We start from the raw sequence: 17,151 nt of genomic DNA on the forward strand, positions 1-17,151 counted from the left end.
CACGTTGCAAAAAGACAGACAGTTGCGAGGCAATGCATTCCAAACATCTTCGACAGAATAGCATATCAGATAGTGAAACAATAATATAAAAACAACTGATGTTGCCGAAAATATATGTAGACACATCACCAACTCGCTCTAGTTACCTGAGAATAACAACACAAAACTCATGAACAAAGAACACTAAAGACAGCTCAGCAAAGTGGATTGAATCAGATTGAGTGAGTCGTAAAAATGAGTTGACTCTTAAACTCACTCTTTAATGAGGTGAGGTAGCTCTTTTGTGAGTGCATTATAAGTCGTCGCAAAGAATCAAAATCCAATCTAATTCAATCACTCTTCTTCAACTCGCAGGTGAGATTTTTAGACCAAGAGTGATTTAGATCACTGTGAGTGATCTAAATCGTAAGGGGATTATCAAAACTTCTCCGAAGTAATTCAAAAAACTTCACTCATTTATGACTAAATCAGATCACCAGAATAGACAGAAGGAGGTAACATCGTACAATATCTACTAGAAATAAAGTAACATACAGCATAAAATTCGATTTTCTTTGTAGACATGTAACAAATAAGAGGCTAATAAAGAGATACAATAGACAACAAGGATCTAAGGAAATTATGTTTGATGACATAGCAGAGGTAACGAAACAAAGGTAATTCTTCGGGAATACGTATTAACGCCACTATCCAATTACTGGCTAAATGGCTAACCTGCATGCATAATATAAGATCGCAAAGGGATATAAGAGAGCGTGTGCCAACAATTTGTTGTATTTAGACACAGATTTAGATTTTGTTTGCAAACTTAGAATAGCCGAACGGATGGGGATTACAAATATAGAGATGTCCGTGTTTTGCTGTACGATCACCAATAAAATGTACTTGAACGTGTGCGATGAAAGGTGCAAGGCCGATAATTATCTAGTTCCGTTTTTAGTTGTGAACAATGTCTAGAAACTTAAAGAACGTTTAAATTGTGTAACTAAACTCATAATCTAACGCAACAACGCAAAACGTTCGAACGAACTGCATTCCAATCAGAAACAGTGAAAATTAAAGGGGAATGGAAGAAAAACTTGCCAATTGAAAGGGCGACAAAACTAAAAATCACTAGCCATTTTAGGAAACGATAAAACAACAAATCAAACCGAAACAGGTGCCGTACGTATCGCGTTAACAATTTATTTGCAAAAATACTCATTTTGCTTCACCAAACTTACGTGAACTTCCGCCTGTTTTAATGTGATGTGGTGATGGTGTGATGGTTGTGGTACGGCGCGCAATGGATCAATTTTTAATTCGACCATTTACACAAAATGGCGATGCCGATGGCGATGCCGGTGGCGATGTGCACAAATTTGTCAGCCCAATTTTTTAATGATATTATGTGGGGTTTTTTTTTAATTTTAATTTTACACCATGTTCCAACCCCACGCCAAACAGTGTCAGTTCCGTCAGTTTTATGTTTTGTTGTGCGATCAATAGATCCGCAGCGTGATGGGTTTTTGTTTTGAGTTCGAGCGTGTGTAAAGCAGGCAGATTGTTTTGTTGTTTTGTTCCAATGTTGCAGAGAAGTTTTGTAGTGAACCATGTATTCCCATCGTTTATGGCATAATAATCGTTCAAATAGCAAACCGATCGATGGCGACATTTTGTTAGCAAATACACACACACACACACACCGAGGGCAAGACGTGAGATAGTTGGCGGTTGATAGAGTTGAGCGCGTGTTAAGTAGGGACAAGTTGCATCGTGTGTTTGTGTGTATATGATGCAGAATTTTTATGCGAGAGAAGAAAGTAAATAGAACAAATAGAATTGCTTTAGAGAGAGGTGCCATTACACAGAACTGCAGCATTTGATTTCATACTTGTACCAGTTAACAGCAAAAAAACAAAATTCGAAAAATATAACAGCCTATGCAATGAGTTTTCAAATTTTTAAATTATAACTTATGGCGAAGAAAAAAGAAGTCAAAAAAAATCAAATAAAAAGAACGTCAATAGAAGAGAAAACATAAAGCTAATCATAATGCAATCTTATGTACACCTCTTCGAAATAGTTTCTTCGTATAAAAACAAATATTTTGCAATATATCTCCTCTATTCACTTTCACTGCGTAACCCAAATTTAACCTTCCGTGACGATGCCATCACACACCGGCGGACGTAAAAAAGCAACACGAAAACAAAACAAAACAAAACAAGATGGACAGCTACAAATTCTTGCACCACTCGTGCGCCCACAGTAAAACTATTGTATGCTCGGCACAGTGACCACAGAGAAACACTATCGCGAACTATCAGCAGAAAAAAATAAAACGAAGGAGAAACATAAAAACACCACAAAAATACTATGCAATTATTAAATAGATACATCTACCACACGGTGACGCGGCATGATAGCCGAAGCGCGCAGAGCATTACAACCTTTAAACGAAACAATTATGTCCCTTAGCATCATCGCTGGGCCGCATACTCCATTTTGGCAAGGCAATGATGCACAAGCGTGTTCCATCGGCTTCTTTCGCGATCCAAATCGATCCAACGAAAATGAAACTTTGGAAGCTCGGCTCGCATATTGTAACACCATTGAGGAATATTGCACGGGCTTTAAACTCCAACCACCCATTCCGCCAAGGTAGCGCGCGTGTGCATTGCACGCGACGACCTGATTCAACGAACCGTGGCAATAATAATCGACACCGGGCCGGGCATTAGATTAGGGGTGCCCAATTCTTGCCTTTCCCATCTAACCCACTTCTGTCTCCTGTGTGGCAGAATTGGTGTTTCTGCTACTTAAAGTTGCACCGCGCACCGAGGTAGATAGGAAAAAGAATGCATCAAGCCGTTGGCATTGTGCGCGGGCGCGTACCCATGCGCAGCCGCAAAACAATAGATTTGCGCGACTCAGAAGAAGCAACCGGACGCAGACCCGGGAGGGGAAAACATTTTGGGCTCACAAAACAGCTTTGATATTTTGGGCCGTTCCGGTAGTTGGTTGAAACCAGCTTAGCGCCCTGTCCAACCATGTGTCCCATAGCCTGGGAGTTAGCTTAAAACTGCGACCGTCTAGAAAGTGCAGAACCCATCAACCCCACAGTGAAGGGAAAGTTTTGCAACGACGACAAACAAATATGTTTACGGGCTGGTCGAAACCGTTTAAGCTGTGCGGTATGACGGGCTGTGAGGCGGATGTCCATGGCAATGCAATTGCGACCAAAAACCACTACTCCACCAGGCCGGGTCACGGATTTCATGACCCATAAATAGAGAAAGAGGGAGGAACGCGATATGATTACAGTGGCCGGCTAACTGCCATTTACCTCCCCATTCCACCCGACAATCTCCACCCGTGCAACATTATTCATTCATTATGCTCACCTTGATTTAGCGCTTCGCTGGAACAGTGGCCGCGCGCAAGGTTTTGTGATTGTTTTAAGGCACGATGCAATAATCATCCCCCCCACCATCCCCGGGGGGGTTGTGTATCGTCATTTTGGAACCTAGCGCTATTAAGCTGCTTGCTTAAATGAAAGTGAAATATGCTACGCACTGGTGAGCGCCAATGCACTGCGCCTATGTGCAAAACTGCTGCGCGTGTAAAAAGGTTGAGCAGTTAGCGCGGTACGTTAGGGTTAAGGGATCCACACCCTGTTCGTTCCGGGTGTCGTAAAACCCATCGACTACTTTCACTTCCGATTCGTTGCGTCCATCAAACCCGGATAGAGCGTAATGAGGGAGAAGAATTTTAAAATATACGAAAATACATTGGAACATTTATAGTGTTTCTTGTAACGTATCTGCTGAAACAGCAAATTCATGTCTAATCGAAGAGGATGACTAATGCTCCATAGATTCTACGATCTCCAATGATACAAAAACCTCAAACACATCATGAAGCTCCAAAGATGACGCCTTATCTTGAATCTTTGATAAGAGAGATCGAAGATCAAATAGTAGAGAGAGATAAGAGGAGTTAGATCTGCAAAGTACTCCAAAAACTATGCAATTCTCCAAAAATTTGATAACATCCAAGGATTGGGACATCTTTCATGAGAATCAGAACTTCTGATGCTTGGTTCTGTTGGTAGAATTAATAGGATCTCTGGAACTTTCTTTATGCAATATCTCCAAAAGTCTTCTTGCGACCCTGGTTTGGTGAGCTCTTTAAAGAAGTATCTTCAAGTATCAAGTATCTCTTCAAAGTATCTTCAAGAATCATTATGTCTTTCAAACGCTGGATATCCTTTATCTTCGAAGAAAACAATTTAAGATTCATATGAAAGATTCTTCCAAACCTTGAAGTCAAATCTCACGTGTAATGACACTAAGAGGGTCCCTGTAAACTAGTGTATTAAAATCAAGAGCTTGACCTCCAACAAAACTCAAAAATTGGTTCCACCTAGGTAGAATATACGATCGCCCTTACAAGCTCTACAGCAGGTAAGGGATATCCCCCAAACCAACACACACACAACCTCCACACGACACACATCAAGCAGTCAAACAGTCATTCCGACATTGCTTGTACGGGACCGGCACAGCGGTTACGGCAAACAAACAAACAAACGATCGAACAAATTGCGGCGCCAGCACGAGATTACGCGCACAAGAGTTTGACGTCAACGCGAACCCGTCACCGAACCGAAATTCCCTGCCTTCGAAGGTGCACATACCGCTCGAACGTATATATCCCTGGCGACAGGGGAAAGAGGTGGCCCGTTTTGGTGTGGCTGACACGCTGCCTCACACGAAATTGCACACGAAGACGCTCAGCATCGCGTGTAATGCACCGTGCGGTGCTGCATGTGTTTGCACATTGACACGGTGCACTATTTCTCACCGTGTGTGCCTGCATCTCGCGGGATTGGGAAACTTGTCCGCGTGTGCTCACACACATACATATACTGTCCGACATTCAAACAAACAACCTTGTCACTTCGAGCTGCATATCATCACCGCGTGAGCTCGCGAGCTGCTGCTGCCGTCCGTCAATCGAGGTGTTCGCTTCAGTGAGCTCCGTCACTTCCCGGCGACACTTTCCTCGTGGGTGAACTATTGCTAAGTACATGCACCAGGCACCACCAACACGCAGAAGAGCAAGGTAAGCTGCATCTAAAAGAGTTAAACAACACAAGTCCAATGGACGATTATCAACCCTTCGCAACGAACTTCCCATTTTCATCTCAGTGTTTTGGTTCGTTACACTACCGGAGCCAGTGCGCGGGATTTTTGTTTCATTGCATTTGGCGCAAGAAAAATTTAACGCCATAAATCAGCGATATCCGCACACTTTCTGGAGGAGATGTGCGAGCTAACCAATGCCACTTTGAAGGGTTTGTTTACAAAGATAATAAAAAACCAGCGCCTAACCAGTGAAGCACAACCACCGCGCAGCGTAACAATTGTTGTGTAATGCATTTGTAATAAAATATCAATTTCTTTACCCCCAACGGACCGTGTCGTGGTGTGTAAAAGGTTATCAACAAAACTCGCTGCGTTTTATTTAAAAAGTTGCTACCCAAAATTTTCTGATCAATATTAATAGTCGTCCTATGCTGACCTGTCCAACTGCTACTACACACATCAACATTACGGGAAATACAACGCGCGAAAAACATCAAACTTCCTCATCAACGCACATGCCCGCAAAACACTTGACCTGCTGTTGTTTGTTATATTGTTACAGCGATAGAAAAAATCATCGAGTGGTCGCGTATTGGACCCCTTGCTAGAGCAGGCAGAAAGAATCATACAAAAAAGTATATACGTTTACGACACAACGAGGATGTAAAGTGATTCAAAATGAAGGCAGCGAAATGGTGAAAACAAACAGATGGCAACAGAACGCAATGGGATTGTTTTAGCCCACATTAATGATGGGCATAGATCTCACCTCGCGCCAACGCGCATCGATCGACGGAAAAGTGCGATGGCGGTTGCGAACTACCACTGCTCTTCTTCTCTGACACTGATAAAATTGAGAAAAGAATTGCACCAACTCCGGAAAAGTGGAAAATGATGATTGACCTAAAGGCAATCGACAATAAAAATGTATCGGCAATAAAAAAAAAACAAAAATACACAACGACTAATATAGGAGCAGCGCACACAACTGGGCCATTTCCAATATTGATTCCAGAGGATCTACACGGACGGGGAGTTGGAACCCGGGAATCGTGGTCCCACTATTTCTCGCTCTAGTTCCTTCACATTTTATCCTCGGACACTAATTCCTGACATGTTGCGGGGGAAGAAATATGACAAAGAAAGCGAAAAAAGCGCACCCAACGGGTGGGTATAAATCATATACCACAACCACTCACCTACAACAGAGATAATTTAATGGTGGAGGAGGTGCAGAAGTGTAGCAACACGCCAAGAGACCTGGTTTCTATTGAGTGTTGGTTTTCCTTTGTTTCGGACTGGTTCGGATTGGTTTTATTCGTCATAATTGTAGACGAACATAGATGCGACCAGTTGCTCTACGAGACTTCTTAATATATATTATATGAGATCTTCGAGAAGTTTTAATATTTCATAATTCCATGCATCCTTGAAGCCAACATGGCATGTATTGCATGGTAGTTTTTTGTTTCATAAAAAGAATCCATAACAAATAAATCCTTCAGCACGATACAACCCTATTCACCTCAATTGTGTGATTTAAATTTGATTATTCATTGATTTAATTAATCCTCAAGCTAGAAAAAGCAATTACTGCGTACGATCGGACAAGGTTCGATACCGGTCCTGTTGTGTAGAATTCCAACACATATGCCACCAAACCTTAAAATCAACCATAAAAGAGGACTACTCTTGGCCAGTAACAATTTCCAAAAGAAAGTGAAACGAAACATCAACACAGCCTCCTCACATGAATCAAATATGCATTTAGCAACAATGCACGTAAAATTGTAATTGCGCTTTTAATACTCCTTCGGGTGAATGAGCACAATTTCTACGCTATTAAATTTCTTCTCTAAATGCATGTTAAGGTATTACGTATTTTCCAAACACACCTCGACATGGGAAAATCTTACAGTGCCCGTCGTTTATCCGAATCCATGAATCCATCCGTTCCAATCACCCAAAAACCGAATGGAATTTATGCATCGCAATTACCAGTTACGTCGCCTGCCCACACAAATGTAGCAATTTTCCCCGGTCCCGGTAACGTAACAGTGTGGCGTGGCGGGGGAAAAAAATGTCCTAAACAAAACAACCAATTGCAAACGTAAGCATATAAAACACCATCGAAATGCACACGATCTGCGATTCGATCTAATAATCGGGTTTGGTCCACCAACGGACTGTAGATGAAGGGGAAGGAAAACGAAATAAAACCTCATTCATCTTCGGCTACCCTCGCTCCGAAACGAGAGCCCCGGCAAAACAACGGCAGCAACGGCTTAAGTTGCCCCAAAACGATTAAAAATCGGTTCCAACCGCAGCGCAACGGCACGAGATCGGGCATATTACACGACCGAAAGTGTATGCCTTCCGAGCATCGAGCATTAACACACGGCGACGGTTCGAGCCAGTTTCCGTTCGCCCGGTGCCGGCAGGGTGAAAGTCTCGATGCGTCCACACGACGACGAAACGGGCAGCTAATTCGCTCGTGATTCGATAATATACGTCTGCTGCATATGGTGGATCATTTTCCGGGCTGAGTGGGTGAGCCGGTTCGCGGCGTTCGTCTCAGGCAAATCGACAAAACCAAACCGGGGCCGAACGATTATCGCATCATCTTTACCAACAGCTCTTGCCTCCAGCAACCGAATTGCATGAGACTTCCTCCTGAACGGGGAGAGTGTGTGTGTTTTGGTATACTTCTCCCCTTTTTTTGTTGTTGTATGCGATCGCACCCATTTCAGCCGCATCTTTTACAGTCGGTAGCTATAGCCATCCTGTGATGGCAACGACGATGACTTGATCGTGATGATGATGACCAGAAAAAGCGGGTTTAAAATGTTGTTGACGGCACACAATTGACGATGGCAGGCGAAAGATCAGCACACCCCCGATCGTTGATCGAGAGATGTTATGTTGCAGGGGTGCATCGCACCCATTTCTTTTTGTCTTATGAAAAATCATAGTTCGCTCCGGTTGCCTTCATTGGGCGCTCTGTGCTGCGATGTGTTAGATAACACCGAACCGAAACAATCAGCTAAAATGGGCAGCCACACATTAGCACGTACAAGCCCCTCTGGCGGTGTGTGAAGAAAGGCTACGAAAAGAAAACAAATTGCTCAAACGCTCAACATTATTGGACACCATTCAATTGGTGGGGAAAATTCGGCACAAATACCTTCAAGATATTAATCACCATTATGCTAAGAGCTAAACGTTAATCGGGCATGGAACTCGAGTTAATAAACTACCACTATTACACGCGTATTTCTGTGTAAATAAAAATATGCTACATAATAATAATATATCTAACACGCTTTAAAAAACAACCTGCTGTTTGCCTTTTTATATATCGTTCAGTTGAAACAAAAGCTCAAAATGTTTTGGGGACTTCGTTTTAAAATTTGCGTTTTTATGCAATCGCGAAACGTGACCATGGCCCATAATTATTTTCGTACAATTTTTTTCTACACCAAAAAGCTTTGAATGAAACCATCTAGCTGCAAAGTGTTCCCGCGTTCAAAAGTTTGATTATTTGTGCCCCGTTTGACACTGACCAGGCGCATAGGATGGACAATAATAAAAAAAAAACAAAACGAAACACATAACGGTGCGCGAAACACTAAAGCCACTGCCACAAAACCCGCGCTTTACACAATGTACACCCCGTTTGTTTTTCCTGCCTCACGATACTCACCTTAAATCGTAGCACATCCTTCATGCGTGCCGTCTTGCCGTCGCTAACGCACGACTGGAAGAAGCTGGGCGCCACCGAGACTCCCAGCGCTTCGCTCGTCATACCCGTTTCGGCCCGTTCGGAGTTGCTGGCGATCACGCGGAATGTTCCAAACAGCAACACCAGCAAACGCTGCGTGTGGCCTGGCAGTGACATTAGTAGTCTGTGGTGAACGAGAAAGAAAGAGTACCGATTAAAACAAGATCTTTTTATTATACTTCAATTTCTACCTACATTCTTTCACAAAACTAATAATTTGTCAATATAAGATAATGATTGTACTTCTCCCCGCAAGGATGATCGTGCGTTTTGTCTGGTCAACCAACGCCCATCATTGACTTAAAAAGAAGCATTGCCAACTGTAAACAACGTCATGCTGTCTAGCGAAACAGTGCCTCACCGCGATAAAGGTCGAAACGGTTTCCGGTTTATCTCGACAATTTAATCTGCCCCATCTGCCGACACGATTCAGCGGTTAGGAGTACACGGCCACAGACACACAACCGGTCGTCAATATCTGCGAAGACGGTGTGTGCGATCGTTTACATTTTTAATTCTTCCGATTTGTGTGGGTGTCTTTTCGATCGACTATCTCTCTGTACTGTTATACAGTTTCAATGTGCGAAAAACACGTAAGTTGTATAATTTACGTGAAATCATACGAAAAAGAAAAAAAGATGTAGAATAGAATCGAGATCAAACTAAGAATTTCCAATAAAAAAGAACTTATATTAATCAAACAAGTAAATAGTAAGTAGTTGTTAGTAAATGATCTTTGACAGATACTTTAGGTTCTCCCGTTCTGGAGCTCAGTACGCTCAGCTGATTCAGCTGTTAAAACTCAGCGAAACTGGCCAGCTATCTTGAGCAGTGGGAGTTCTGGGAAATAGTGGACCAGTATCTAATAGAGATACCTGGAGTACTATCTATACTGGACAGGAACAAGTATTTGATAGAGTGAACTAATAAATAGGACAACTGGGATGTGAGAGTTCTTGACTTTTCTCAACGATAACTTCGCTTTTCGAGCTTAAGTATTGTACTTTAAAAATACCACAAAAGTCACTCTGTCCTTCTCAAAACTACTTCGGGTAGGAGGTGGGAAGAAGATACGCAAACTTCAAACGAATTCTGAACATTACACTATTTCCTCAATTTCCTGACAGATGTCATACAAAATCAGTTGACGTTATTAGATCGTTTACGTCATTAAATTTGATTGCGGAGTTGGACTGAAGTTTGCTCTTCTGGGAAAGTCACACTTTAAATCAATATTAGCATAGCACGGGTTTTGTAAAGAAGAGCAAAACCGGTACCAGAACTTACACAAATCAAACGAAATGTTTGTTAAGTTCGTCATTCCTGTATCCCTGTAGAAGTGATTATCGTAAAGCAATTATTTAAACAAACTTAACCAAGTTTTATGAAGCTTCGAGCAAGAATAATAAGAAATACAATATAAAACATCCAAAACTATCGTATTATCAATTAATTTGCAGAAAAGTATCGCTCCAAACGGACGGGACCGTAGTCGTTCACGTGCGCTACAGCAATCCATCCACATCCGATAAGCATATTAGTATTTAAGCGCTAACATCCCTTAAATACACTCCGTGTCCGACATGCCACGCCAGGGTGTTCAGTTCGCAATCTTGCAGACAGAGGCGGCACACGACCGAACACGCCTCGAAAAGGCAAAGCGGCGGCAAAACAAAATAAAAAAAACCGACACACCGACACTGTACGGAACACAGACCGACAGTACACGACACATTACCGGTTTCTACAACCTCGTCTACTGTCCTTGAAGGCCGCTCCGTTCACGATGCAACAACATTTGGCGGACAATAGCACAAACGAAACACAAGGGAAGAGGTACCTTTTGAGCCGTTCCCTCACACAAGAGGGCCCTTGGTGCAATTTACTATCAATCAGTTTTCGCAAGATAAGATTAGATAGGAAACCATTCAAGCTGTCGTGTCTCGCATGTAGTGTCGTATTTCTGTTCACCGTCTCGTACACTCTTGTACACCCTTTGCTGTAAGTTGGGGTTGTGCAGAGTAAACATATTAATTTCTTACCAATGCAAGATTCTTTCCAAATAAAACAATCAAAATTTCTTCCGAAATAACTTCTTTTTTTAAATATGATTTTACTAAATAAAAGATTCTGTAGCTAACTTTCAACGTGCTTGCAGTTGTAATCCAGCGAAAGTTTTGTGTGTACACCCCTTAATATGTTACCTTAAGATAAGTTTGTTACATTACGTATATCTCTGTAAACCCGCCTATAGTGTAAAATTCATTGAAGCGCTCCACAAAAGCGAAAGATTACTAGCATAAAAAAGCAATTCCCAAAGACTTCAGGAAATGAAACGCACATCATTTGGTGCCACCACCGCACTCTGTCATTAAACCGGCAGATTATATGTCTTGCGCATATCTGATGATACATTCACATCTCTCCGACTCTCATTGCATGCGCTTCACGATCGGATGTACACTGCGGCAAGACACACCAGTCACTCAAGCTGCGGGTGCCGCACTTTATTCGGATGGCTTGAAATTAACGGCCCGCGAAGACCATGGGGAAGTTTGGTGGCATCCATTTTCAGTTTTTTGTGTGTGACAAATTATGGAATGGAATTTACTTTCTCTTCACACTTTGGAAAAAATGTATGTATCCGATGCAGAATGCTTAAGTATTGCCAGTATATCGGAGCTCTCTATATCCCATGCGAACGGTTCGTGCTACCGCAAGCCAACACACGCCGCCGGTAGAATATAATTATCTATTCACTTTCACTTTCAAGTGAATGCGAACATCCTGGTTCTAAGAATTTCAAGATGCTGCTAGGAATAATGTATTACCCGCTACAAGTGAAGGTTAAATTAACGCGATATAATTAGACTTAATGATCAATCACTTAAGGGCAATTCCACTGACGATGCAGCAGCAAACGTGCAAACCGCACACATCCGACGGATGACGGAATAATAATTACCGTAGTGCAGCACAGACTGTCTGGCGACTTCTGAGCGCACGCTTCGTCGGGATGTTCAAGAACGCAGCAAAAACCCGGCCTCCTTTTTGGAGAAGTATTGCGTCTTGCTCTCCAAGCAGAAGCTTTTCCATACATTTTTTGATTGGCTGGTAATCGACATACGACTCGACAAAAGAAACCACACACGGTGTATCATCCCAAAGATGACAACCCGGCTGCGGATAGATCTGCCGACAGACAGGTTGCCACCAGTTGATCTTAACATGACGACGCGAAAACGTCAACATCCGTCCATCTTCGTCATCGTCGCGACGGCCGGGTCTGTGGCCGCAACGCTTCGCGCGCGCACGGTTGCCGATACCGGGGTATCGAAAATTTTAAACCTGCTCGCAGCATTCGTAGCAAAACGACACGGGAGCGGGTGAAGGTTTTTTCCTCCGGTGCGGATGGAAAATGTAACAAGACCGTAGCATCTTTTCCAACCCCACCCCCATCACATCTCATGGCAGCACACCAGCGCCGAGACGTGACCCCCGGGGGAAATCGATAGCTGTCGTTTGTCGACGACGACGTCGTCACCGCCGCCGGTGTGTCTTTGGGGCCGGCCCGAACACCGAACGGATGCGAGCCAATCATGAACGCACAGAAAACCCCGGCAACAGAACGCACCAGCCGGTGTCTGCATGCTCCACATTGAAATCTTCCAACAGCAATGTGCTCTCACTGCTTTTTGCCAGTATTTGGGCGAAACACGGAGCTAAAATGAAGGAAATAACAACAATTAATATTAGAGTTATGAAATTTTTAAATTCAATGCGGAATTATCTAAATTATATTGTATTTATATTAAACTCATAATGTTTAATACAAATACAAAATATGTGCTACTTACATACAAATAAATATCCTTTCCTTTTAAAGTTAACCGAAGAGATTTTTGCCTCAAAAATCATGCACGACCAAACAGCACATCCACACGAAGGAAGGAAAAAGGTAACAAACTGCACACCAGCATTATAAACGGCGGAAAAAATTAACCTCTTAATTAAGTTCAATTTTACTACCTATATGTGTGTTTGTCGACGCCGGCCAAATCACACATCACACGAGTGTGGCGCGTCTGTGTAGGTACGCCGGGGCCGCACACCAGAGCGGGTGGTTTTTAACAGTCCGCCCCCGACCCGTGCAACATGTGCTCGGCCTTTACTATGTTTGCACTTTTCTTTCCCATATGCTTCGAACGATGATGCGTCCGGGAGACACACCTCAATTTCCACACATACACATTTATATCACCTCAACTTGCCTCAACAGCATCACTCAATTTGGCCACGTTAGAGCAGACAACGTGTTGCCACGGTGTGTTGTGCGGTTGACTAATCGAATACGGTTACGAACGCACACTTTACCCCGGTAATTGTTTTCCTGTCTGCTGGAGGGTAGTAAAAGTACATTAATGGAATTAGAGTAACTGTACGTTACGGTGTACTGCGATATCGTCAGAAATATTGGACAAATAATTGGAGTTCGAAATCTGCAACTATTGTAACAAAAATCATTCAGCGCGAGCTTTACTTCGGGGACTTTGCGGACTTTAATAACTTCAAGTAAACAGGAAATGATCTGATAGAATTAGTTATCACTGTAAAGACGTAGCTTTGCTGAGTGTGAAGCGTAGTCGTCAGTTAACCGCGACTTCCAGCCTACTTTGGTGGACCACATCAACGCTATCACTGCCACTTAAGGCCTAACACACCTCTGCTCTTCTCCATCGACGACCTGAAAATGGTGTACTTACTGGTCGTCCGGTGTCATTTTAATGACATGACCGGCCTACTATAGAAACCTTGTGATTGTACTTCGCTGCACAACATTGAGCCCATCGTACAATTCCTTCGTAAAAATCCTTCTAAGCATTTGCCATTCGAATACGGCAAAGAGGATATTGCCAGAGTTGGAAAGAGCTCAAGAGCTCACGTCTATGTAGGTAAGTATTTCAAGAATTCAACAGTTTGGAAAGTCATAACACTCATTTTGAGTGGAAAACTTAGAAGAGTTGGTAGACATCCCCCAACAGGAACTCTGCAATTCTAGATCAGTATCATATGATATCATATGAGATCATCAGCAATACTCGGAACTTTAGCTCGGAGCTCGGAGTTTAACAGATTTCTTTAATGCAGAGTACATTCGACATAACAAACCTAATTGAGTATGTCGCTCGTTCACAATGGTGATGAAGGCGACATACGATTGCATCTGCAGATCTTCGTGCAGACTAACGTGGCAACTGACGCTCCGGTGCGTGCTGGTGAGCTCCCAAATCTGGACTGAAACAATTAGCATTCTCGACCTTATCAAATTCAACGCGCAATCGCGCTAAGAAACGAGAACCACCACCAAAGATGGCCACCGTCAAGAACTCCATTAAACACGCTGCGAAATGCGCCTTCACTCTTGAGCATTTGGTAACATGTAGCATGCGCGCACTTTTGGCGCCGGTAGTCCCATGTATATGTCTCGCGTGCGTAACCGGAGCTGCGCGAACCTGACGACTATGGAAATATGGACCGACAAGCACACATGTTGGCACACCACTTATCACACTTGTCGTGACAAATGGATGCAATGTCCACTAATGGACACAGATCGAGCATCCCCCATCATCATCATCATCACAATCACCGTGCACATTTTGTATTGGTCGTGCCGGACTCGCACACACCTCTTTTGGGGACAGGGGACACTACCATCGCTAAATGGGTAAAGAAGAGAACAGGCATTCAGTGCGCGCATTAGGTGCAAGAGGGTGCAGCAAAGTACGCCACACCAAAATATCATCGTCACCGTGCAATGTAGTACACGGTCGGCGGCGTGCATTTCGCGAGGCACTGAGAGTGTCTCGCTTGGCATTACACCGCACGAGGTCGTTGTCGTTGTCTCCACGAAAACGAGATCCACAGCCATGCCAGAGTACTCGTCTAACTCGTCCTATCCGTTCCGTTCCCCCCGGGGCAAGTGTGTGGCTGCAGAGGTTCGTCGAATTAGAAACTAAACGGGCGTATCGAAGAACCAGAGCTGTGCAACCAGGTGCATTCGCGCGCAGGGTACGAAGGTGCAGAGGACATATATACGACAACTTCTTGCCGCGACCCCTGGACGAACGAGCAGGCAGGCAGCAGCAGCAAGAAGTCGGCAAAGGGAAACTATTTCAACAATTTACAACCGCAGCACCGCACTCTCAAAACACACGACGACTGCCGTGAAGCTGCTAAGCAGGCATGCGGACCAACCGTGACCTCTTCCCGTGCGTTCCCGCCACACACCAAGTGCTTGCAGTGGAGTCCGGCAGGCACCTTGTGTTACGAACGATCCGCACATGTCAGCGATCGACAGCGAACAGGGGACCGATCCACATCCTTCGTGTGACACACTTGTGCACGTCAGAGATGCAAAACAAATTATGACGCCAGCAGGTAGCGGCACCCATAATCCCCTTAATCTGCCTCTTAATGATCTGCCTCTACCGCTGGGGGATAGTGCACAAGGATAGTACAAATAAAATTCGCCTTGGCGCGGAGGTTGTTTTTCGTTCGCATTCATCAAAGCCGAAGATGTTCGTGAGGCGGGCGCGCGCTTGCGATAGTTCTTCATTTTTGCTAGATGTAATTCTAAGCCGAAAGGTCTACAACACACGATTTGTCTAACGCGTTTCCGCGTACGATACTCAATCACGATCCTTATCAACGATGAGCCCTCTTTTTTGGGGAGGAAAGCAGGCATGGGGGGAATCGTAAATCGCGGTCGCTATTTTTAAAGCATGCCGTCATGCCGTCCTCCCCATCAGTCATAAATCTGGCGCCCGAATTTTGTCGGGACACGTGTCCCGACACACATGCACGCGGCGTCAGCAAGATGGTAACTCTGGCTTGGTACGTGAATGTTCAAGAATTAGTAAAAACATTTATACATTTGGACAATCGTAACCCATTGTGCTTTGTTATTTGTCCCACTGCCATTGGGCACTGCATTGGCGCACAATCGCTTAACCAAACATAGACTTCCACCACCTTCACGCGCTACGCGGCTACGGGGAGGCGCGTTCCTGATGATGATGTGCCTGGACTTTTGAGAAACTCACGCTACCGTTTCGCATTGATAAGTTTTGTTGACTCAGTTGAGAACGTTTCCCTTCAAACGGTGGTGCAGTTGTATGGCGAATTTGATTGACATAGAACAAATTTAATTTTTAAACTTTAAACAAAATACAGTGGTGGTCGTTGAAATAAGACTACAGATTGACACAATTTAATTAGACGACACTTATATATAGACTTATATATAGTATTGTAATGGTAACGTATGTCCAAATAGACCTCGAGATATACAGCACGTGGATTTCAAATATTTGGCGTCGAGTTCATAGCACAAGATTCAAGCAAATTAAAAAAAAATATATAATATAAAAATTGTACTGTTTTTATAAAGTCGCCCACAATACTAAATGAATTCATCATTTTAATGAAGTCAACGCTTTAGTTTTCATCTCGAACATACAGGCATTTCCATTCTATCGTCGTCCGTTATAAAAAAAATATATATATAGCGGGGAATATTTGAGTATTGAAACAATACGTTTTAAAAGAGATTTTAAAAACGATTTTTCTTTAGCGTTCATACTCACAGTACACACGCACTTAGCCCAAATATATTGACAAATTAAACAGAAACCAAATCAAATGTGTCAAAAGAATAGTTTTATTTCAACGACCCACACTGTAATAATAAGTAATCATTCTAGGACGATGTTGTTAGAATCTCCTGTTAGAAGGGAACCTTCCTTCTGCTGGATAGCTCAAAAACTTCTCAGCGCAATTGCCTTCACGACCACACGCTACCTACATCGATTAGCGGTTTCGCGTATCTCCGATACCAAACATCACCTAACCCGCCGACGTGTCTAACCCACGCACCATTTACCTCGCCGCCCCAAATTCCCAACTTATACACCTCCCCCCCGTGGTGTGCAATTGGTAAACAGATACAGAAAAGTGTGAAAAAATTGAAAACCAGTTACCGCACACAGCTGACGAACGCATTGTACGCATTCTTACCCAATAGTTTCCACAACAGACATCGGCCGTGCCGTTTCCCTTCATAATACCGGTGAGAAAACGCACCACAACATCTCGAACTGACCGATAATATCACTTTAACACCGTGCCCCGAAGGTCACCGTTCTTCTGCTACATCCCCAAATCGGGCCCCGATCG

The 17,151-nt window shown here is 43.5% G+C and overlaps 1 protein-coding gene across 2 annotated transcripts in view; it reads right to left on the reverse strand.

Annotated features, from left to right (window-relative positions):
• The window catches only part of LOC128297363 (uncharacterized), a 34,788-nt gene that overhangs the window by 10,727 nt on the left and 6,910 nt on the right, over window positions 1–17,151 (reverse strand). For both annotated transcript variants that reach the window (XM_053032991.1, XM_053032990.1), the window contains exon 2: window positions 8,836–9,037. In XM_053032991.1, the coding sequence (XP_052888951.1) occupies window positions 8,836–9,037 (202 nt within the window). The remainder of the gene's footprint in view (window positions 1–8,835; window positions 9,038–17,151) is intronic.

The sequence above is a fragment of the Anopheles moucheti genome, chromosome 2 (genome assembly GCF_943734755.1).
Source record: "Anopheles moucheti chromosome 2, idAnoMoucSN_F20_07, whole genome shotgun sequence".
NCBI lineage: Eukaryota > Metazoa > Arthropoda > Insecta > Diptera > Culicidae > Anopheles > Anopheles moucheti.